At 42.2% G+C, this 23,713-nt stretch overlaps 2 protein-coding genes and 1 long non-coding RNA gene across 3 annotated transcripts; 1 reads left to right on the plus strand and 2 right to left on the minus strand.

The window, feature by feature from the left end:
- The first annotated feature begins 3,199 nt into the window (after window positions 1-3,199).
- LOC114271836 (uncharacterized) lies at window positions 3,200-4,448 on the plus strand. Its single transcript, XR_014350898.1, has 2 exons — window positions 3,200-3,352; window positions 3,823-4,448. It is a non-coding gene; the product is annotated as an uncharacterized LOC114271836 (long non-coding RNA).
- Window positions 3,825-4,971, minus strand: LOC114271835 (pathogenesis-related protein STH-2). Its single transcript, XM_028213471.2, has 2 exons — window positions 4,592-4,971; window positions 3,825-4,446 (listed from the first exon to the last, which is right to left on the minus strand). Exons 1-2 carry the CDS (start codon window positions 4,773-4,775, stop codon window positions 4,145-4,147), a joined length of 486 nt encoding a protein of 161 aa, XP_028069272.1. The 5' UTR covers window positions 4,776-4,971; the 3' UTR covers window positions 3,825-4,144.
- Window positions 4,972-12,169: 7,198 nt separating this feature from the next.
- Window positions 12,170-13,042, minus strand: LOC145807793 (uncharacterized). The gene is made up of 2 exons (XM_082906666.1): window positions 12,890-13,042; window positions 12,170-12,798 (listed from the first exon to the last, which is right to left on the minus strand). Exons 1-2 carry the CDS (start codon window positions 12,896-12,898, stop codon window positions 12,175-12,177), a joined length of 633 nt encoding a protein of 210 aa, XP_082762792.1. The 5' UTR covers window positions 12,899-13,042; the 3' UTR covers window positions 12,170-12,174.
- Window positions 13,043-23,713: the final 10,671 nt, after the last annotated feature.

A 23,713-nucleotide genomic window follows, 5' to 3' on the forward strand; every position in this document is an offset into this window, starting at 1 on the left:
GGTCTGACACAACCATACAGTGTCTCCTATCCCATTTTTAATTTTATTTGTCAGCTTATTTTTCTGTTTTGTTACTCTCTCCAAACTCAAGTTGGCTAGTACCTATCCTCCTTGAGTTTGAGGGGGGCTGTTGATGTAAATTGTAAATAATAAATCACCACTCCACCTACCACCTCCACTACCACCCACTCCACCTACCACCTCCACTTCACTCCACCTACCACCTACACCTACTACCACATTTTCTTCTATATATATGATCATTGTAAACATAACAATACACATCAATTAATAATACATACAATTTATTCTCTCTCTATCAATGTATTTAACACCTGCAATACCTGTTATATTCAAAGAAATAAATGACTTAACAACCAACCAGATGAATATTATAGTCCAGTCAATGAGTGGAAGAGGGGGAAAATTAAAAATGATTAATGACTCCAACATGTGACTTGGCTAATATATATATATATATATATATATATATATTTTAGATTTGCCTTGGCTAATAATTAAATTTAAAAAATGTCCCACCTCAAAATCACACTGCCAAAATCATGGGTGGTTAGTCAACAAGGCCAGTGCTAGCAAAAGAAAATTTCAAAGTATTCTTTAAATTACATATTTCCATATTATAGACAGGGCAGACTATCCTTCAATTAGTAATGTGATGCATATATATTACATAACGGCTTGAGCAACAAATTTTTTATTTTTTTCCCAACCAGAGACGTATATGTTTCACCAGTGTAAGAACTGCGGTTAATAGGCCTACAAGGCCAACAGTGGTAAAGAAAATTTCAAGGAAATTCAAAGTTTTCCTAAATCATGCAGCCTAAAGACCTACGGTGGTCAGCCAACGGCAATGTAACCAACAAAAAGTTTCAAAGTCTTTTTTGCTGCTCTTATTTATTTTTCTTGACTACAACTGATCAAAATATATATAAACAAGACATCTACTTTAGAAATGATTTTCCCCATGAAGGCAAGAGGTCACAAATTTTCCACTAGATCTTATATTGTTTCCCAAAATCGTGTCGGCTTTCAATTTGTTTATTTTTATTTCACATGCGATATGGTGCAAAAGCTCATAAAACAGAACGATTTGCATTCTCATATTAGAGGTAAGAAATCACCTCAAAACTTGTTCAGGTGCCCTGGCTATGCGTTCTTGGAAGGAGGCCCAACTCTTTCTGTCACCATCACCCTGTTTACCAGCAATGAGACAGAACCTGTGCATTAGATAAAATTCCGACATCATTTATATAGCAATCCATACCTCAAAATTGGCTAGCAAATGAATTGACGGTTTCATTTTTTCGGCTCCCTGAAACCAATGAATTAGCATATCCATTATCTTTAGACATTTGTGTGTCAAATTCACATTCGTCTTCGTTTATGATCCCATCTCAATAATGTTAGGTATCATGAAAACAATGTCATGAAAAGTTTTTATGAAGATTCTCCATCCTTGGATTGGATTATAGTGTTTGTAGTGTTTTATTGTATGTTATGCATTCACCCTTGGATTAGTTTCATGAAGTTTTTCATGATATTTATTTCATAATACGTAGCATTATCCATCTCGTATTCGGGCCATATGCTGTTGCTTGCAACTGTTCACAAAGAAAAAATTGTTTGGTTGTGAAATTCTGCAAAATACAGTCTCATAGATAACCTTTGCTAGAGAAGCACCAGATTAAGAGCTAATGCTCACTAAATAGCTTATTTATCCCCAAATGCTTCCAACATGGGCAGCAGAATATTACAAGGTACCTCCAACTCCAGATGGTTTGTCAGTCCCATCATGTCTTGGGGGTTCACTTGAGTAAAAAGAATTTGAGCGGGCCAGTTGGCCACGAAAAACCATGGATGAACACATGAATACAAAAGATGCAACTTCTGCAATATATAACCTACACATGGGGCTTTAGTAGAAGTTACATTAGACAATCTTTTGGAGTCTAAACTCGACATGAAACAGAAGGTCGCAGTATAGATCAATAAATCTCTAGTCATTCATTGTAATAATTTCTAGCCCCTACGTAACATTCTTCTTCATTTTCATTTATTTATTGAACAAGCATCTACCCTCGCACTACAAACCAGGATGACAACTAAAAATGCTAAGTCATTTGAAGGGTCATTTGAATCATGAGAAGCACTCATAAATTGGCTATTGGACAAGTAACAATGCATGTGAAGCAAAGGTGGGAATGCTGGGTTCATAATAGCCTATCCCTACGATTATGAATTGAATAGTTTATACCACTATAAATGGCTTCGGACGTGGTAAAAAAAAAGAAGGGTAAGTCAGCATTCCTGCTTCCTAATTTAGAGAGGAAAAAAAAATGCAAAATTGCTGAAAGAATTGCCAGACTTTTTATTTTTATTTTTTTAACAATTTGAATAAATTTAAAAATAGGAACAATTTACCAAAGTGAAGTGTACACCAATAATTTTGTGTGCAATTGCGAGAGCCCAAAAATGATCAAAGATGTAAATTAGATTTCGAAAGATTGTTTCACGCTGCTATAGAAAATTGTGTATGCTCATCTATGTACATTTTTCTTCTTTCATCTTCTTCGGTGAATGAGGAGAGTAGGGCTAGGGTTTTGCCGCACCTCAACCCGCCCCATCTAATTAACCCATTATCCAAACCCATCTCGTTTGAGTTGGAGCGGGTCTGGACATTGCCTGTTGGACTTATTGTTTGGTTTTAATTGATTTTTCTAAAATTGAGTTTTTTGTTTTACTTTTAGTAATTTTTTAAATTTTTTTTTTTTTACTTTTTAGATGTACTAACTTACACACATAAAAAGTAAAATCTTTGTAAAAGTATATATTAAAAAATAATAAATACAAAAAAAATGAAAATATACTATATATATATTTTTTGTATTTGATGATTTTGTTAAAGATTTTTTTTTACAACATATTATACTTTTAAATGTACCTAGATTAGTTGTACATAAAAAGTAAAAATATTATGTAATATATTTTCTAAAAAAAAAAAAAGAAAAAAAAATCAGTTTTCAAACCAGAAAAAACCAAAATTGAAACTGACAGTTTTTTTTTTTTCTTTTCAATTGGCAATTGATTATTTATAATATGAAAATAATTATATTTTAACAATCATAGTCTAGTCTTATAATAGGAGATAAATTATCAATATTATATTTACTAAGAACAATTTTCTTGATAAAGCAATTAGTTTAATTTCTGATCTTCAGTATTGAGCATCTTTTCACTATGAGGATGAAATCAGTTGAAATTTCAATATAAAATACTGTGTTTAATTAAATGAAACAGATATCACAATTAGCTTTCCTAACACAACTTTAAGGTCATGTTTGATTCACAATACTAATAGTGAGGTATTAATAATCCTATCAAATTAGTGTGGTATTAACTATCCCACCCCTACCCTATTACTAATAATCCTACAAATTTATTGGATTAATTATCCATTGAATTAATAGTCCTAAACCAAAATGTCAAAACAAACATAGGATGATTGGGCCCACGGATTAATAATCCTAATCCCATGCTTTAATCCTTCCAATCAAATATGCCCTAAGGTCATGTTTGATTCACAATACTAATAGTGAGGTATTAATAATCCTATCAAATTAATGTGGTATTAACTATCCCACCCCTACCCCATTACTAATAATCCTACAAATTTGTTGGATTAATTATCCATTGGATTAATAGTCCTAAACTAAAATGTCAAAACAAACATAGGATGATTGGGCCCACGGATTAATAATCCTAATCCCATGCTTTAATCCTTCCAATCAAACATGCCATAAGAGTATTAAACTTCTTATTTTATTCATTTTGGTTTTACATGCTTCAATTCTAGTACACTCAATATCCAACATTAAAATAAGAGACTTGCTAAACACCTATTTTGGAAAGTAAGTTAAAAGCTACTTTCTAATTTTTAATCCACTTCACTCTCTCACAAAAAAATTAAAAAAAAGTCAAAAAGTAACTTTTAAGCATCTTCTCAAAACACCCTTTATTCTCATGCTAAAGGTAACTCTTCAAAAAAGAAACCAAAAATTCACACCTTCAATTACAACACACTAATAGATAATAGTGAAGTAATTTAACTGAAGCAAATTTTGATTCAAGCGTAGACATCTGGGTTTGCGATCAGATAGTCTTCGACAACCTTGAACATTCCCATGCCCTTGTCCTTTCCGGCTGCCATTTCCTCTTCTTTGAGCTCAATGCCACCCTTGGCATGATAATAGCTTATGCTTGTCACCTTAGTCTCGCATCCATTACCAGTAGGCTCAAACTTAACCTCATAAGAGAGAGATTCCAACTTGTCATCCAATGCATCCCCTTCAATCACAGTGTACTTGCACTTATAGTTCTCAACATCAAGTAAATCAATCTTGTGCTTCAAACACTTCATTGGACTTCCTGCAATAGCACAAAGATAACAATCATTTATTTCAGTATCTCTACTCTCTTTGTTAATTCTATTGTCATTAAATAATAATAAAAAGTAATTTTATGATAAAAAATCATAGCAAGTGCAGAAATTGAGAGATATAGATAAACCAACCTTCAGGGAAGTTGGTTTGCTTGATACTTCCAGCACCACCATCACCTTGAATGTATTCGATGCTCTTGATGGATTGAGGGAGAAGCTTAGGGATGAGATTATGAGAGTCAAGCATCAAAGCCTTGAACATTCTGTTGGCTGCTACTGAGGTGGTGAACTCTTGGGTATAAGTAGTGACACCCATTTTTTTTTTTAATTTTTTATCCTAAAGGAATGAATGTATAAAGTGGTGTAATGTGGCAAATGAGAATCACAGTAGGTTGTGGTGGGTTGTGAAGAAGTGCATTAAGACATGGGTATTTATAGACTGGGAACAGAGGCATCTTTTGGTTGGGTATAGTATATTCTTCTTCTTCTAGTTGTCCATATAAAATTCAATAGTCATAGCACTCCAATGTAGAATAATATATAGCTCTCTGTAGCCTTCTTGACCCATTCTTCTCTTATCCATATTATGTCACATATTCAACCGTCTTAGCCCACCTTGTAAGATGATTGGCCATTTACTTCTTGTCCTGACTTTTATATTCTAGAGTCATTACAGCTCATCAATTCAGCTTTTCTCATTAGGTAGTATTGGGGCAATATTTTATATGACACTAGTCATTTTGTTTTTCAAAATCAATACAAAAATATTCGAATCCACTATTTTGATATAGACTTGTGCCAAGAGAATCATATAATTTTGGAGAAACTATCAATAAGTGAAAGGTTGGAGAAATATTTACCAAAATGTGAGAATTTTTTTAAGGTGCAAGTTTTACTTTATATATATATATATATATAGGGAAAGAGTTGCACCACATATTTATATAAATATTGTTAGTCAAACAAGCTTATTTGTAAATTTTCCAATAATTTTCCCCTATGTTAACAGCAACTGTATCCATCATGACTTCATTTTTTCCTGCATCTTTTGTGTGCAATGGTTGATTCACACCGGCAGATTTTTGGCTGATTGTAGAGGTGTTTGTCCAGGGGGAGTTGTTACCCATTAGAATTTTAAGTCCATTTCCTAATTTGTGTATTTTTTTACTACTAGCTTTCTATTGTCACTTTCCTAACATGAGATTAGATGAGAGCTATGAAATTGGATCTAAAATTTGCTCAACATCAAAAGTGGGTGATATCATTGAATCCAGATTTATTGAATTTGGAATCACAACTGTCCTGTGGAAGAATGTTAAACCTCACTGAAAAATATGGAGAAATGGTTCATAATCTCATGAGAAAAATGAAGGAAGAGAGAATGATTGGGATATTTTCAATTTTATTGCTCCAGTTGGAACTCTAAATTCAACAACTGTAAATTCATTTCATTGTGGTAATTGAAACTTCTAAATTTTAATGTCCGTTTGTCAGAATTCTTGTACCTCGCTAGGAGACAAGTGTTTTTTAATGTCTTCTCCATGATTTTTTTTGAGTTTCTCACTCACATCTTTTGATTTATTTGAATTAATTGGATGCTATAATTGATTTATATTGCGATTGCATTAATTAAAATAAACTTATAATGCTAAGGACATATTCCCTCAAGCATTTAGAAGTCAATTTAGAGTTGCACAATAAATCAATTTTCAGAGGAAGGTAATTTTCCTACGTAAGAATCACTTCTTCACCCATGAAGAACTTAGGTTGAGTCTTAGGCCTCGTTTGGAAAGTAATAGTTTTATCTTAAAAGTCAAAAAGTTATTAAAAAAAATTAAAAAGTCTATAACTTATAGCAAAAAGTTAAAGATTTCTTTTTTTCTTTACTTTTTGTATATCTTTTCGTAAAAAATTAAAAAATTATTTCAAATATACAATTTTTTTATCTTATATTTTAACTAAAAATTAAAAAGTTACTAAAATAATTTATTTCTAAACGAGGGCTTAATATCCTATTTCATCTAATATGTGATGCTATCAAGTGGTAACATGTATATTGAGTTTGCCTAATGTTTCTTGAGTCGACAACAAAGATGTTTTTAAAAATAGATATTGTGCAATATTTTTTGATATTAAATTAAATAAATATTGAGAGGGTGATTTATGCTCCGGCGTTGGGCCGAGGTATAAACCGAACAGGTTGAGGGCCCAGCAGAGCATTGGGCCGAGATGATCGACTGTTCACCCGGAGATGGGCTACCAGAACTTGGGCCGGGCAGAGTTTGGACTGTGTGCTGCCCCGAACCGTGCAGAAGGTGCTCGGCCAGGAAGTGACCGGTCAGACCGGGATGCTCGGTCCGAGGATTGTCGAGACCAGACAGACCGAGAGGCCGGCGCTCGGAAAGGCGCGGTCAGCCGAGGTAGTTGACTGACCGGCGAGAAGACCGACCAAAGGAGGAGCCCGGGCTAAGCTTTGCCGAGATGCCGCCTAGCCCGGTCCTTCATTCGGTTATCCGGTCAGGCGCTTAAGGTATGAAGCATGGTATGACCGAGGTAAGGCAGCTCGGCTGCCGAGCTCCAGCTATGCTGGCAGGCAGTTGAGAGCAGGTGATGAACGGCATGGTTTATGCTGACAGATGGGATAGCAGAGCCACGTGTCAGGAGATGACAGGGAGTGGATATGGGGCACAGAAGGTATATAAGCATGTCTGCGCCCCCCATACGAGACACACGAACACTCTGTAAGGAATTTCTTACACTCAAACACTCTCTCCCTTCTCTCTATTCCCTCTAAGGTGTGTGCTAACTTGACCGTCGGAGGGTTTTTCCGGCCACACACCGCCGGGTAGCTCACCATTATTTGCTCGCAGGTGATCGGACATCGACGGAGCTCGGAAGAAAGGAATACGGGCACGCCGGAATATTTGCTCCCCGTACAATTGGCGCCGTCTGTGGGAAACTTGACAGACAAAACCTTGTCTTCCAGGTTCATCTGATCGCCGTCCATGGCAAACAACGACGAGTTCCCGTTGAGGTGCGGATTGATGCCGAGCAGCCGGACAGATTCTTCTTGCTCGGTTCAAGTCTCTCGGCCATGGAGAGAACCGAGATGATTGAGTTTTTGATGGCAAATATCGAAGTCTTTGCATGGTCGCCCTACGACATGCCCGGCCTTGACCCAAGTTTTATCTGCCATCACCTCAATGTCTTCCCTGGCGTAAAGCCAGTCATCCAGCGAACAAGGAGGTCGGCACTGCATCACGCCGAGGTAGTAGCAGAGGAGGTAAAAAACTTGCTTGAAGCACGAGCAATACAGGAAGTGCACTACCCTCGGTGGATTTCCAACACGGTGGTGGTGCCTAAGAAGAATGGAAAGTGGCGAGTTTGTGTTGACTACAAGACAGTCAACCGAGCTTGTCCAAAAGACAGCTTCCCTTTGCCGCGCATTGACCAGCTAGTGGATTTGACGGCTGGACACAATCGGCTCAGTTTCTTGGATGCGTACCGCGGCTATCACCAGATTTCCATGCATGGACCTGACCAAGAGATCACCTCCTTCACGACTCCAAGGGGACTCTTTTGCTATCGAGTTATGCCTTTTGGTTTGAAAAACGCCGGGGCAACCTTTCAGAGGATGGTGACCAAAATGTTTGCTTCTTTGCTCGGTCGGACAATGGAGGCTTACATCGATGATATGGTGGTAAAGAGCCGTCATGAGGCAAACCATTTGTCCGACTTAACCGAGATGTTCGCCATTCTGAAGAAGCACAAGCTGCGCTTGAACGCCTCTAAGTGTGCCTTTGGTGTGGGATCCGGGAAATTTTTGGGTTTCTTAGTCACGAACCGGGGCATCGAAGCAGACCCCACTCAGATTAGAGCCGTGCAAGAGTTGAAGCAGCCCAGCTCGGCCAAGGACGTGCAGCATCTGGCCGGGATGGCCGCCGCGCTCAATCGATTTATAAGCCGGTCATCAGATCGCTGCCGCCCTTTCTTTCAAGCATTGAAGTCAAAGTTCTCATGGGATGACGAGTGTGACCGAGCTTTGGCTGAGCTCAAGGATTATTTGTCTTCTCCGCCACTGCTGGTTACACCAGAGCCCGGTGAGGAACTCTACCTTTACCTTGCCGTCTCCCAGCACGCAGTGAGTGCGGTGTTAGTCCGGGCTGAAGGGATCAAGCACCTCCCAATTTTTTACGTCAGTAAGACCTTGCTGCCGGCTGAGACGAGGTACTTGCCTTTGGAAAAGCTTGCGTTGGCACTGATGATGGCTTCGAGGAAATTGGCACATTACTTTCACGCCCATCCCATCGTCGTACTGACCGAGTTCCCCCTAAAGGCCTTGTTTGAGCGCGCAGACTTTTCAAGCAGAATCTTAAAATGGGCGGTCGAGTTGGGACAGTTCGATGTGAAGTTCCAGCCGCGCACTGCAATCAAGGCCCAAACCTTGGCCGATTTTGTTGCCGAGTTCTCACCTGGCACTCATCCGGTATGCCCGGTCGACATTGCCGGGGCAGATGATGAGACGCCCACAATGCCAACCGAGGAACTAGCCGCTGCAGAAGGTAGCGCCGCGGAGTTAGTGCGCACCATCGAAATTCCCTCAGTTTGCACGGTCATACCTCCCGGTGCTGCGATGACGGAGTTGTGTATCACCAACCCATCTACTCCGTCCGGTACCGCATCACCAAGGGGGGAAGGAATGGTTCCACACAGCTCAGAACTTGACGATTCGCCTACGGACTTGGGCATTCTGAACCAACTTGCTGAGTCCGGTGCCGAATCCTCAAGAGAGGAAGGAATGGTTCCACACAGCTCAGAACTTGACGATTCGCCTACGGACTTGGGCATTCTGAACCAACTTGCTGAGTCCGGTGCCGAATCCTCAAGAGAGGGAGGAATGGTTCCAGGCAGCTCAGAACTTGCGGCCGGCTTCACACCGCAACCTGGTGTTTCGCCTACGGACTTGGGCATTACGGACCAACTTGCTGAGTCCGGTGTCGAATCACCAAGGGGCACTGACTTTGAACCGGTCAACACCAAACTTGACACCGCACAGCCGAGCAGTTGTGATCCCATTGCCCTTCGCAACTCTCAGGACCCATCTGACTGCTGGAAGCTTTTCGTGGGGGACATGTGGAAGCTTTTTGTTGATGGAGCGTCCAACCGCCATGGTGCCGGCCTAGGTATTGTTCTTATATCCCCGGACGGCCTAACCATAGAGCATTCTATCACACTCGGCTTCCCGGCGTCTAACAACGAGGCTGAGTACGAGGCGCTTCTTGCTGGGCTCAAGAGCGCAATCCAAATGAAGGCTGCCGAGCTTCTCGTATATAGTGATTCCCAGCTTGTGGTTAATCAAGTTTCCGGGATTTATGAAGCGAAGGACGACAGGATGGCGAAGTACCAAGCTCTGGTCAGGGACCATATCAAGCAGTTTGAGGCAATCAGAGTCCAGCAGATTGGCCGGGAAGAAAACAGCCGGGCTGATGAACTCGCCGGCCTCGCTTCCATGGTAGATAGCACATTTCCAAACCCCCTGTTGATTGACTTTCTTCCGCGGCCAAGCATTGAAAACGCCGGGCAGACGGATGTACTCTGCGCCGAGCTAGGTCCTTCATGGATGGACCCCTTGATCTCGTTCCTCAGAGACCGGACTCTTCCAGCGGACAAGAAAGAAGCACACAAAATCCGGGTGAAGTCCGAGCGGTTTTGGCTCTCTCCATCAGGCGCGTTGTATAAGAAGTCCTTCACCGGTCCTTATCTCAAGTGCGTGCACCCGAACAGTGTGGAGGCCTTCTTGTTTGAAATTCATGAAGGCAGTTGTGGCAGCCACGTCGGGGGACGGTCCTTGGCCTACCGAGCTATTTCGCAGGGATACTGGTGGCCGTGCATGCAGGCCGACGCCCAAAAATATGTCCGCAAGTGCGAGAAATGCCAAAAATTCGCCCATCAGATCCACCAGCCTGCCAGGGAACTTCTTCCCCTCACCAGTCCTTGGCCTTTCGCCATGTGGGGGCTAGATATAGTGGGACCGTTGCCAACAGCACCGGGCAACCGGAAATTCTTCATCGCGGCCACAGATTACTTCACAAAGTGGGTTGAAGCTGAGCCCTTGGCAACCATCAAAGAAAAAGACGTGAAGCGATTTGTCTGGCAGAACATTGTCACGCGGTTTGGCGTCCCCAAGATTTTGATCTCTGACAACGGTACCCAGTTTGACGGTCGCCTATTCAGAGGATTTTGTAAAGATCTGAAGATAGAATTCTACAACTCCACCCCGGCCTACCCGCAGTCCAATGGTCAAGCCGAAGCATCAAACAAGACTATACTGGATGGGTTGAAGAAACGGTTGGAAAAGGCTAAGGGCAAGTGGGCTGAAGAATTACCGAGCGTCCTTTGGGCATATCGAACAACCCCGCGACGTTCGACCGGGGAAACTCCATTTGCTTTGGCTTATGGCATGGAGGCGGTCATACCCTTGGAAGTTGAAATGCCCACCCTCAGAACTGAGAGTTTTGAGCCCGAGCTAAATGCCGAGGCTATTGCCTTGGAGTTGGACCTAGCGGAAGAGCGCCGGGAGAAAGCCCTCATCCATGTTGCCGCTTACCAACAAGAGCTCTCCAAGAAGTATAACAAGACAGTGCACCCCAGACCGTTCAAAGTTGGGGATTGGGTTTTGAGGAAGATTATGGGCAACACCCTGGTGCCAGGAGAAGGCAAACTTGGGGCAAATTGGGAAGGACCCTACAAGATCACTGGTCTGGCAGGCAAGGGGGCTTACCACTTGGAGGATCTAGAGGGAAGAGCCATACCCCGGCCATGGAATGCGGCCAACTTGAAATTGTATTATTTTTAAGCTTTTTACTTTCCTCTTTTTTGTAAAGCAATTTTTTGGCTTGCAAAGCAGAATGTAATTCTTTTTGTCAAATTATAGAAGTCATTTTGCATTAGCACTTGGATTGTTCTTTTAATGTTTAAAACCGAGATGATTTGCTCCGGTTGGAAGAGTTGGTGTTTTGTCCAACTTCGGATCCCCAACCGAGATGATTTGCTCCGGTTGGAAGAGTTGGTGTTTTGTCCAACTTCGGATCCCCAACCGAGATGATTTACTCCGGTTGGAAGAGTTGGTGTTCTGTCCAGCTTAGGATTCCCAACCGAGATGGTGTATTCCAGTTGGAAGAGTTGGTGTCTTGTCCAACTTAGGCTTCCCAACCGAGATGGTGTACTCCGGCTGGAAGAGTTGGTGTTTTGTCCAACTTCGGATCCCAACCGAGATGATGTACTCCGGTTGGAAGAGTTGGTGATTTGTCCAACTTAAAATTCCCAACCGAGATGGTGTATTCCGGTTGGAAGAGTAGGTGTTCTGTCCAACTTGGGATTCCCAACCGTGATGAAGTACTCCGGTTGGAAGAGTTGGCGTCTTGTCCAACATGGTATCTTGTCCAAACTTAGCAACAACCGAGATGGGTATTTCGGTGCATGAATTTGTTTAGTTATGCTCAAGTGCTTCGACCATGTTATGGACTCCGGTCGACCAAGTGTTCAAATGATAAGTCATACCGAGATAGTTTGCTGAAGATGGAATTAATTACTACCGGGCAAACACTTGGCGAAAATTCAAAATTTTGCATTGATAAAGAAATTCATTACAAGAGGTGGGGACAGAGCCCGGTTACATCTAAAGTATTGAAAGAAAAAATGCAAAGAAAAGAAAACTAAATCAGGGGGGATAGATTGGTGAATTCATCCTCGGCAGTCTCAAGGTTGGTGGTTGGGCTCGCTTCTTGGGCACCGGGCTCAACTTGACCGGGCTGCACTTCCACTACGGCGTCTTCAGCCTCCGAATCTGTCTCATCACTCCCTTCTTCAAGCCCCTCCTCGGCCTCCGCTTGAAGCGCACTGAATACATCATTTGCATATGGCACGAGGTAGACCGGTAGTGAAGCTTTGGGAGGATTGGCAAAAACGTCGGTGTCAGAGCCCTGGCCGAGCTGTTCGCAAGCGGATTTCCAGCCAGCCTTGAAGTATATGTCTTGTGTTGCAAAGACTTGCTTCTTGTAATTCATCTCGGCCTCGTTGAAACCCGCATTGTTGGCAGCCCGGCAAGCCTTCTTCTTCGCCTTCTTCAAAGTGTCAACCTCGGCCTGGAGCTCGGTTTGTTTTTTCTCGGCTGCATTCAGTTGACCGAGCAGCCTATTATTGTCATGGTTGGCCATCTCGAGAGAAGCTTTAGCCCGGCCGAGCTCGGCTTGAAGGCTTTCAACATGGCTGGCAGTGTCGTTGGCTTTCTGCCTAAGCCGGTGGATGCGCTCCAAGACCAAATGTTGTTTTTGAATGGCCTGCACAAAGAAGCAAAGTACATCAGAAAGGGGACCGAACAAAAAGGACCGAGCAAACACTTGAGAAATGTTAAAAAGAACGCCGACTTACCCTGGCCATCGACTTCACGGAAGATTTTACCAGCCGGGTGTCAGGGACGTGGTCACTGCCTACCACGTCGCCCGGTAGGAGAAATGCTTTGGAGAGATCGAAGGCAAGCAAATGTTCTTTGTCTGCCTTGATCGATGCAGTCGCCGGGATGTCCTGCCCCCGGTGCTTCAGCTGAGGACGCCAAGCGGGCACGGGAGCCTGAGTTTCAGCAGGATGTTCGGTTGTCAGCTCGGTGACAAGCTCGGCGGAGGGATCTGCCCTTGGTCTTTTTCCAGCCCGGCGTGCTTCTCTGGCGGATTGCACGGCAGCTGGAGCTGGAGAAGCAAGGGCTACGACGGCTGCACTCGATTGACCGGCAGCCGGGGAACGGGTGGTGACGCTCGGTATCTCGGCTGAGGTCGCGGTAAGAAGGTTTTTGATCCGAGATCTTTTGGCCATTTCTTGCTCGTCGGTTAACCGGATTAATGGGACGTCTGGTAGGGTTGGATCTGGAGGTGGCGAAGGAGCTCTGAGGAAGTCAGTTACTCTACTCCGGCGCGGAGCAGAATATCTGTAAGTCGGTGTGTAGCCGAGCAATTCGTTGCAGTCTCGGTGACGGTACCTAAGCACGGCCCGAATTGCCTCGACGTTGGGGAATTGGTAGTTGGCTTGCAAGGCTTGGATAGCTGCAAAAGAAACAGGGAAACCGGTTAGTAAAACTAAAGAATAAAGTTAACCGAGCAAGTTTGAGTGGCTTACATGAAGAACCGAAGTCCTTGCTTATGAACCAGCCCGGCACCTCGGCTGTTTCGTAGTTGCCGGACACCCAGAAGAAATCATCATCGTGCATATCTTTGTCCGGGGTGCCGGTTACGATTTTTTCCTTGCCCGGTCTTATTTTCAAGTAGTAAGCCAAGCCGTCACCGGTGTGGCCCATTGTGTATTGCCTTAATATCTCGGCTAGGCCTAAGTTGGTGCCTAGCCGTTGGTTCAATTCGTGTACGCCGTTGATTATTCTATATGTGTTGGTGGACACCTGTGTGGGTGCCAGCCCGGTTCGGCGGAGGAACTCGGTTATGAGAGGGTTGAGTGGGAAACGAAGACCCCCTTCAACGATGGATAGCACGGTGAAGGGGCATTCCTCCCTACCCCAAGGCGTGGTCTCTTCTTCGGCCAGCTCGAGATGGACGTCGGCCGGGACGCCGTAGTCCTCTCTGAAAGCGGCTAGCGCGGCCGGAGTATCCACAAGGAAGCGAAACTTCCCCATTTGTGGCCGACTTACTATAGCCCGGTTGATGGGTTGGGCACGGTGATAAATTGCTGCAGCTCGGTCCTGAGAGGTTCAGGAATGACAGGGGTCCCCTTGGACTCTGCAGGAAAAGGACGGTAAGTGTAAGTGTGTGGTTTCGCTAAAAGAGCTAGACTTCAGCTCGGTCGGTAAGGGGGCCAAACTACCTTGGTTGTCTGATTAAGGAGCTCGGTCGCCCAAGCAGACCTGATGTTAGCCCGGTTAAGCGACCAAGTCCTTTGGTTATCTCGGTTTTTGCCATGATTGGAACAAACACGTTGTTTGCCCGGTTTGGCTAACTTTTTGGATCAAAAGAAGGCCCAGAGCCCGGTTCACCCCAGTTCTTCGATGTTCTTCAGGAAGACGAAGAACACCAAGAACAGTGGGAGGTTTAGGACGTTTTCTATGGTCTAAGCCCTAAAAGCTACGTTTTTGGGTCCTAATGTGTGCAAAATAAGAGCAAATAGCAACATAAGAGAGATTGGGTATCTTACCTGTGAAGGGCTGAAGGTGTTCTTCCCAAACACGAAGAATGGCAAGATGGCAGTCGAGCTTGGGCTTGAGAATCGACAGAGATGGAGGCAGCAGTAGGGAAAAAATGGAACGATGGAGGGCGAGTTTGTACAGGCGAAAGAGACCGCCCAAATTTAAAATCTGACAAGAACGGCGGGTTGCTTCTCGATAACCAATGGGAGCACGCCACGTGTCCCCATTTATGGCTTTGGCAGGACTGAAGCGACGGGTTGAAAAGACGAAGAGCCAACCGAGCTACTTTCAACAAGAATAGGTCAGCCGAGGAATATAACCGGTCAAATCTGCGGACGATTACGTCAACTAGCTCGGTCGAGTCTTGGCATCTTGACGACCGGAGAAACGTTATCTCGGACGAGGTGAATAATCCCAGTCACGCTTCCGCGGACGGAATTAAGGGGCAATTGAGAGGGTGATTTATGCTCCGGCGTTGGGCCGAGGTATAAACCGAACAGGTTGAGGGCCCAGCAGAGCATTGGGCCGAGATGATCGACTGTTCACCCGGAGATGGGCTACCAGAACTTGGGCGGGGCAGAGTTTGGACTGTGTGCTGCCCCGAACCGTGCAGAAGGTGCTCGGCCAGGAAGTGACCGGTCAGACCGGGATGCTCGGTCCGAGGATTGTCGAGACCAGACAGACCGAGAGGTCGGCGCTCGGAAAGGCGCGGTCAGCCGAGGTAGTTGACTGACCGGCGAGAAGACCGACCAAAGGAGGAGCCCGGGCTAAGCTTTGCCGAGATGCCGCCTAGCCCGGTCCTTCATTCGGTTATCCGGTCAGGCGCTTAAGGTATGAAGCATGGTATGACCGAGGTAGGGCAGCTCGGCTGCCGAGCTCCAGCTATGCTGGCAGGCAGTTGAGAGCAGGTGATGAACGGCATGGTTTATGCTGACAGATGGGATAGCAGAGCCACGTGTCAGGAGATGACAGGGAGTGGATATGGGGCACAGAAGGTATATAAGCATGTCTGCGCCCCCCATACGAGACACACGAACACTCTGTAAGGAATTTCTTACACTCAAACACTCTCTCCCTTCTCTCTATTCCCTCTAAGGTGTGTGCTAACTTGACCGTCGGAGGGTTTTTCCGGCCACACACCGCCGGGTAGCTCACCATTATTTGCTCGCAGGTGATCGGACATCGACGGAGCTCGGAAGAAAGGAATACGGGCACGCCGGAATATTTGCTCCCCGTACAAATATAAAGTAGCTTTACTTATAGATCTTCTATTAGACTTTGTCGGTCCGAAGAAAATGCTCGAGCTATGAGTATCTCGGTGGATTAAGAAGAAGGTTATTGTTAATTGAGTAAAGGTAGATATCATAAAAAAAAAAATATTATGAAAATAATCATAAAAGATTTTCCATCATTAGATTACACACACGAGAAAACACCATACACTAATCAAAGAATGAAAATTTTTTATGAAGCATTTCATAATCCCTAGTATTATTCTTGTTAATTAAGACCTAATTTGGGAATTTAGTGGCTTTTAATTAATTTTGAGTCACATCACCTTTTTATTTTTTTACACATTTAAAAAAAAAAAAATTTAAAAATCAACTTCTAACCAACTTCCAAAACAATTCTAAATCTTAGGGATGGCAATTTGAATCCGATCCTAATTAGAACGATTTTTTTTTTTTGAAAAATACCCCCAACATGCTGAAGATGGTTGATGGGTCGTTGAACACACCAAAATTAAATACTAAACTATACCAAATTCTATCAGAATAATGGCAAGTTCAGGTATCGATCCACAGGGACTATTGTGAAATTAAACTAATTTAATTGTTAAATTCCTAAATTAATTTTGATAAAAGATTGGTTGTTTATAACCTAATTTAATAACGAATAAATTAAACTAAGGAATTAAATTATCAATAATAAATGAAATTGGGTTTACTGAATTAGGGAAAAATCCTAGGGTAGAGAATTCACCACTAACCACATAATTAGGGTTTCCAATTGAAATCAATTATGCTATGGTTTGAACGGATTAATGCTTCGCAACTACAAACTCAAAGCATTTAACAAGAAGATCATCACATTCAATGTACGAGCACGAACCATCTCAAGTAATACGAACCGTTCACTCTAAACTAAGGTAGTGATACGACTCGTTCCTCGTCGTATGGTTCGTCCCATACCTTGAATGTGAAGGAAAAGAAAACAATTGTATGGATAACATTTAACAATCACAGAAAGTCAAATATTCGAAAGAATAATGAAAATTATATAAAACAAACTTCTAAATCACCATACAAATGTTCAAACTTTTACATAATTAAAAATAAAAAAGAAAACTAAATAATTACATGGCTAGGGTTTCATCAAAACCCTAGAAAAAGGAGACTAGCCACTCATGGAGGAGTGAAAGGAGGTAGATGGAGAAGAAACCACCAAGGGAGACATCCTTGAAGCTTTTTGTTTCTCTTCCCTTCAAAACCCTAGCCTCCCTCTTTTGGTCAAAACAACTTCCGAACCCTAATCCAGCCTTTTACTTGCCTTTTTATACTTCCAATCTCGTCCAAACAGATTTAAAACGTTGGTTTGACTTTCCCAGAAAAAGTCAATGCACGTGCGGGAAAGTCAACACATGTGCGGAAAAAGTCAACGCACGTGTGGGAAAGTCAACTCTGCCCAAATTCTGTCTTTTTGCTCATTTTATGCTCCGACGATGTACAACCTGATTGACACTCAACACACATAAAATATACAGTTTGACCAGCAAGTGAAGTTAAGAGATTCTAATTAACGGCCTCAATGACGTACATTTCGGCCTTAATCACATCCCCCAACTTACTACTTGCTAGTCCTCAAGCAAGTAAAATAAAATAAAATAAAACAAAATCTATCTATTTCCTCTTTCGTGGGAAAACGGTTGCATTTAGCATATGCAACAGGCCTTTAAACCACAAGGTTACCCCAAGTGGATGAGTAAAGTCTCGTGAGGGTTTCCAGAAATGATACCCACAAACATTAACATGTTCATATATACTCAACAACAAATGACTACACTACTCCACCTAACAATCAACTTATGTGGCACTACAGTGTGATATTTAGACATCATGAGTCATTAAAGACACAGTGGACAAGCATGAAGGAACCTATTGAGTCAAAACCACAATTCAGTTAATACAAAAGTAAAGTTCCTATACTTGTGCATGCTAGTAGACAAGTCATGAGTATCCTCGGTGTAAAGTGCAATCTCAATATTAGTTAACTATCCACTATAATAGCTCAGTGTAACTCATAATAACACCCATCATATACAGAAAAACTAACCTGTTGCAGCCAAGATTTTCAAAAGTTGTTTTTTTATTTATTTTTTATTTTTTATTTTTTAAATGACTGTGTAATGTCCTGATCCATTAAGCTTTCTAATCAACCCATGTAACAAGCATTGGGCCAATGACTTCCAAACCAAACGGTTTTAGGGCACTAGGTGTAAAGACACCCCTACGGGCTTAATAACTCGAGTTGAAAAGGCTACGAATCTGAACAAGTCATTCTTCTTATTTTTCCTTAACCGTGCAATGTCCGTGTCCCTTAAGCTTTCTAATTAACCCATATAACAAGCATTGGGCCAATGACTCCCAAACTAGACGGTTTTAGGGCATTAGGTGTAGAGACACCCCTACGGGCTTAATAACTCGAGTTAAAAAGGCTACGGACCCAAACTAGTCAAGTGATTTTTTTATTTTTATTTTTATTTTTTTTTTAAAGAATCTTGGCTCCTCATTTATTCTTTTCTGCAACTCTAGCTATTATCAATGATGTACACCAGGGATTATAATAAAAAGATCACTGCTATGATAGTGTGCTCATGTGAATTAAGGCATACTCATGACAAGTGTACTAATACCACAAACATAGACAACTCTCTTCGTGCAAACATGGCATGCAAGTATCTACCTAATAAATCTTTTTCATACAAGTCTACTATGTTCTCTAATTAACATATGCAAATATCATCACTCTACTAGCAAAAAGTCACATCAAGTGGAGTAATGCAATCAAATGAAACATGTATAAGCATGAATTATGAGCCAAATAGCAAAAAGAAAATATGACCCTCATCCCCCAACTTGAATATAACATTGTCCTCAATGGAAAAGGAAAGAGAAATGAGAGAAAATTACCAGAATTGTAGGTGCACATCCAGGTAGGCAGAGAGTAACATATACACACTTCACCTTTTTTTTTTTTTTTTGGAAGAAAAGAAAAAACGAAAAAGAAAAAGGAAAATAAAAATAAAAATAAAAGAGACAAAGCAGTATACAGGCGGGTACTACGGAGAAGCCGGTGGTGGTGGTGGTGGGCAATGCTGGACAAACAAGGCTTGCATCAAAGCGCGCGTCTTGAAGGCGTCATCCTGACCCTGTTGTTGCCGGAGTCGGAGCTGCTCAATAGCCCAAGTAGTGTCCTTGTCACGCTGGAAAAATGACAGGTTGAACTGCGTGAGCTTGTGAAGAGGGCGTGAAGCCCACTCCGGCCGTGGCAAGTCACCTGGTGGTGGTGGCGAGGATGGTGGTGACGGTGGTGGTGGTGGTGCTGAAGAGGATGCACCCCTGGCCTTTTTGGAGGCCTGAGTAGAGACACGGCGACTCATATCCTGCACACACCAACAATAAATACAGATACCCGTGAAACCAGCATGAGAATCAAATAAAATATGAAAGCACAAATTTGCCCACTAATGTACCACATGCAATTCCCACTCTTTTTTTTTTCTTTTTTTTTTTTGTAAAAACGAACTTAATTAAATAAGTGAAGGAAAATGTCAGTAAATTAAATTAACTAAGCTATAAAATAAACTAAATTAAACTAAATTATAAAATAACTAAACTACAAAATAGACTAAAGTATAGAATAAAACAACCAGAAATAAACTAACTCATTAAACTAACTTATTAAACTAACCAGAATCACTACAAAGCAATTTACACTAAACAAATAGAACAAATAAAAAAAAACTAAATTAGGATTAGTGTTAGTACCACTATTTATAAGGTTTTTTTTTTTTTTTTTGCCCGCACGTGCGCCAAAAAGGGCCGCACGTGCGGTGCTCATCTATCTCTGATGCCGAGTTTGGTTCTGGTTTGTTTTTTTTTTTTTAAACTAATAGACATGCATTCTACAACTAAAGGAACACAAATAAAATTAAAAAAAAAATCATAATGACCACTAAAAATACTAAAAAGAAGTAGATCAGTCATGGCTAAGTTTTTTTTTTTTTTTTTTTTTTTTTTATTTTTATTTTTAAGATGAACACCAGATCAAAATAAAAATAAAAAAAATCAAAAAGAATCAAAGAAAAATCAGAAACTCTACAAATTGATTCCTACCTTCACAAATCTATGCAAAAGAAAAAGAAAAAAGAAAAAAAAATTACCTTGAAAAAGTGGAGAAAGAGAGAAAGAGAATGGAGGTTCGCCGGAAAAAATGGTGGTCGCCGGAGTTTCGTCGGACGGAGAGGGAAGTGATGTCGGTGGTGAGACGATGGTGGTGAGGAAGAAGAGAGAAAAAGAAAAGGGAAGAAGAAGAAGAAGAAGAAGAAGAAGAAGAAGGGAGAAGGAGGAAGAAAGAAGGTGGGTTTGTGTGGGGTTGTGAAAGTGAGAGAGAGAGAGAGAAGAGAGAGAGAAATCTCAGATGGAGTGGGATTGGGAGTGTGTAGGTGTAGATAATTTTTTTTTTTTTTGAAATTAAATAAAAATAAAATGGAAATTCCCGTACCTGCCCCGCACCTGCTTTTAAAGCAGAGTACAACTTGTTCAAATTGCCAATTTCCTGCACGTGCGTGGCCTAGGCCGTACGTGCGGCGATTTTTCTCCTCCTCGCATTTTTTTTTTTGGAAAATCGGCGTCCCGCACGTACGGGAGTCAAGCCGCACGTGCGGCTAGTCAACGCACGCCGTTTCCCGTACTTGCTTATTTAGCAGAGTGCAACTTTGATTTTGCCAAATTTTCCCGCACGTGCGGGGCCCAGGCCGCACGTGCGGCGATTTCAACTCCGCGCGAATATATATATATATATATATTTTTTAAATCAGCGTCCCGCACGTGCGGGGCCCAAGCCGCACGTGCGGCTTGGTCAACGTAGTTGTCCTCCGCACCTGCTTATTAAGCAGAGTGCAATTTGATTTTCACCAAATGTCTCGCACGTGCGGGGCTTAGTCCGTACGTGCGGTAATTTCACCCTTTTTTTATTTATTTATTTAAAATTGAACAAGTATAACACCCTTTCTTTTTTTTTTTAACACAGAAAATAAACATGAAAGCATGCTTTTAAACACAGAGAATAAACATTTATACCTTCAATTGACATCCGAAATAAATATAGCACAAAAGAACATACGGAATGCCCACTAAAGGTATAATCTTCACACGAAAACCATGGGTACTACTTTTCTCCCTAACTGTATTTGTAACTTTCCCTATTCTCCAACAAAGTGACAGACTAGGTTGATTTGATATCTAGAATCGAGGCGCATAAAGCTACCTCAACCTATGGGGCTGCCATACAGAGTTCAAGCCGAGGTAGTTTTGAAGCAATCTCCACACCCCTGGGTATTTAAACCAGGCTTTAGTCTCGGAAATCCCAAACCTTTGTGTTCTAGGCTTTGCCATTTGAACTCTAGTTTCCACCGTCTCAGCTGGTCTCCTAGGAACTCACTATAAACACGGTTAGGTGGCTATACCAGACTGTCAGATGTCGTTCGGGCACGGCAAACACCAAAGGAATTACACCTTTAGAGGATTTAAAGTCTCCTAGACGCAAGTAAAGCATAACGAGAACAAAGAAAAACATAATAGCATAGAAGGGAAAGAAAAGAGAACAAGAAATCAATCTATCAATCATAGTAAAATAGGTCCATCAAAGAAATGGACTCAATCATATCCCCATTCCCAATCCCCTCTATATATGGTTTCAATCTTTGGCCATTCACTTTGAAAGTACGGCCAGTTTTTGGATCTTGCACCTCAACAGCGCCATGACTAAATGCCTCAACAACCTCAAAGGGGCCATCCCATCTTGATCTTAGCTTACCCGGAAAGAGTCTTAATTTTGAATTAAAAAGCCACACTTTTTGGTCGGGTTCAAAGGATTTTCTATTAATGTGCTTGTCATGGAATTCCTTAGTCCGAGCTTTAAAAACTCTCGAACTCTCATATGCATCATTCTGGATTTCCTCCAGCTCATTGAGTTGCAATTTCCGGTTAAGCCCAGCCGCGGCCATATCGAAGTTAAACTTCTTTATGGCCCACAATGCTCGATGCTCAAGTTCAACCGAGAGATGACAAGCTTTGCCAAACACCGCCCTATATGGTGACATCCCAATGGGTGTCTTATAAGCAGTGCGGTAAGCCGATAATGCATCAATTAACCGTTGTGACCAATCTTTCCTATCCGGTCTCACCGTTTTCTCAATTATGTGCTTTACCTACCTATTTGAGACTTCTACTTGGCCACTAGTTTGAGGGTGGTATGGAGTGCCAACTTTATGGGTGATAGAGTATTTCTTAACTACCGACTCAAAGAACCGGTTACAAAAATGTGTACCCTGATCACTTATTATGGCTCTAGGAAACCCAAAACGACTAAAGATATTTTCATGCAAAAATTTGATTACCACTCTATGATCGTTTGTTCGGGTAGCTATTGCCTCCACCCACTTAGACACTTAATCTACTGCCAAGAGAATGTACTCAAACCCGAACGACGACGGGAAAGGGCCCATAAAATCAATCCCCCAAACATCAAATATTTCTACCACAAGAATAGGGGACATTGGTATCATGTCACGCCGAGACATCGAACCCATTTGCTGACAGCACAAACAAGTTCTACAAAATTGATGGGCATCTTTAAAAATTGTGGGCCAATAAAACCCGCTTTGTAAAATCTTGGCGGCTGTTTTATGCCCACTAAAATGACCGCCACATGCAGAAGAATGACAAAATGTAAGAATGCTATGCACCTCACTCTCCGGCACACACCGTCGGATCACTTGGTCGGAGCAATATTTAAACAACTCCGGTTCGGTCTTTGTCTTGTTTAGACCAATTCTGCGGAGTTTGCCCAATGGCCAAGTAATTCACAATATGTGCAAACCACGGGGGGCTCGCTTGTGACAGCTCAAAAAGTTGTTCGTCCGGAAACAAATCATGCAAAATAAGAGGGTCGCTATTATACTCAACGAGGATTCGGGAGAGATGATCCGCCACCACATTCTCAGATCCTTTCTTATCACGGATCTCTAAATCAAATTCCTGAAGAAACAAAATCCATCTAATCAACCTAGGTTTGGTCTCTTTCTTAGATAGTAAATACCGCAAAACGGCATGATCAGTGAAGACTATGACCTTGGAACCTAGGAGATAAGACCAGAATTTGTCTAAGGCAAAGACCACAGCTAGCAACTCTTTCTCGGTGGTAGTGTAGTTCAATTGAGCATTCGAGAGAGTGCGACTAGCATAATAAATAGCAAATGGTGCCTTATTGACCCTTTGGCCCAACACAGTTCCGACAGCATAATCGGAGGCATCATGCATGATTTCAAAGGGAAGAGACCAATCTGGTGATTTCATGATTGGGGCGGTGGTCAAGGCCATTCTTAGTGTTTCGAATGCCTTTAAGCATGCCTCATCAAAGACAAAAGACGCGTCCTTAACTAGTAAACTACACAAAGGATGTGATATCTTACTAAAGTCTTTGATGAACCTATGGTAAAAACCTGCATGCCCTAGGAAAGACCTAATTTGACGCACGGAATTGGGTGGAGGAAGGCCTGCAATGAGGTCAACCTTAGCCTTGTCAACTTCTATACCTCGAGGGGACACAATGTGTCCCAACACTATACCCTCACGAACCATAAAATGACTCTTTTCCCAACTCAAGATTAGGTTTGCCTCAGTACATCGTTCTAACACTCTAGTCAAGTTCCTAAGGCATTTCTCAAAAGACGGTCCAAACACTGAAAAGTCATCCATAGAAACCTCTAAGAATTTCTCCACCATGTC

This window comes from Camellia sinensis, chromosome 14 (genome assembly GCF_055761805.1).
Source record: "Camellia sinensis isolate YWXY chromosome 14, ASM5576180v1, whole genome shotgun sequence".
Taxonomy (NCBI): domain Eukaryota; kingdom Viridiplantae; phylum Streptophyta; class Magnoliopsida; order Ericales; family Theaceae; genus Camellia; species Camellia sinensis.

Coding starts and splice junctions, on each gene's coding strand:
- LOC114271835 (XM_028213471.2), bottom strand. CDS start 4,775: ATGGGTGTCACTACTTATACCCAAGAGTTCACCACCTCAGTAGCAGCC. Junction 4,447..4,591: donor GCAAACCAACTTCCCTGAAG/GTTGGTTTATCT, acceptor GTGCTATTGCAG/GAAGTCCAATGAAGTGTTTG.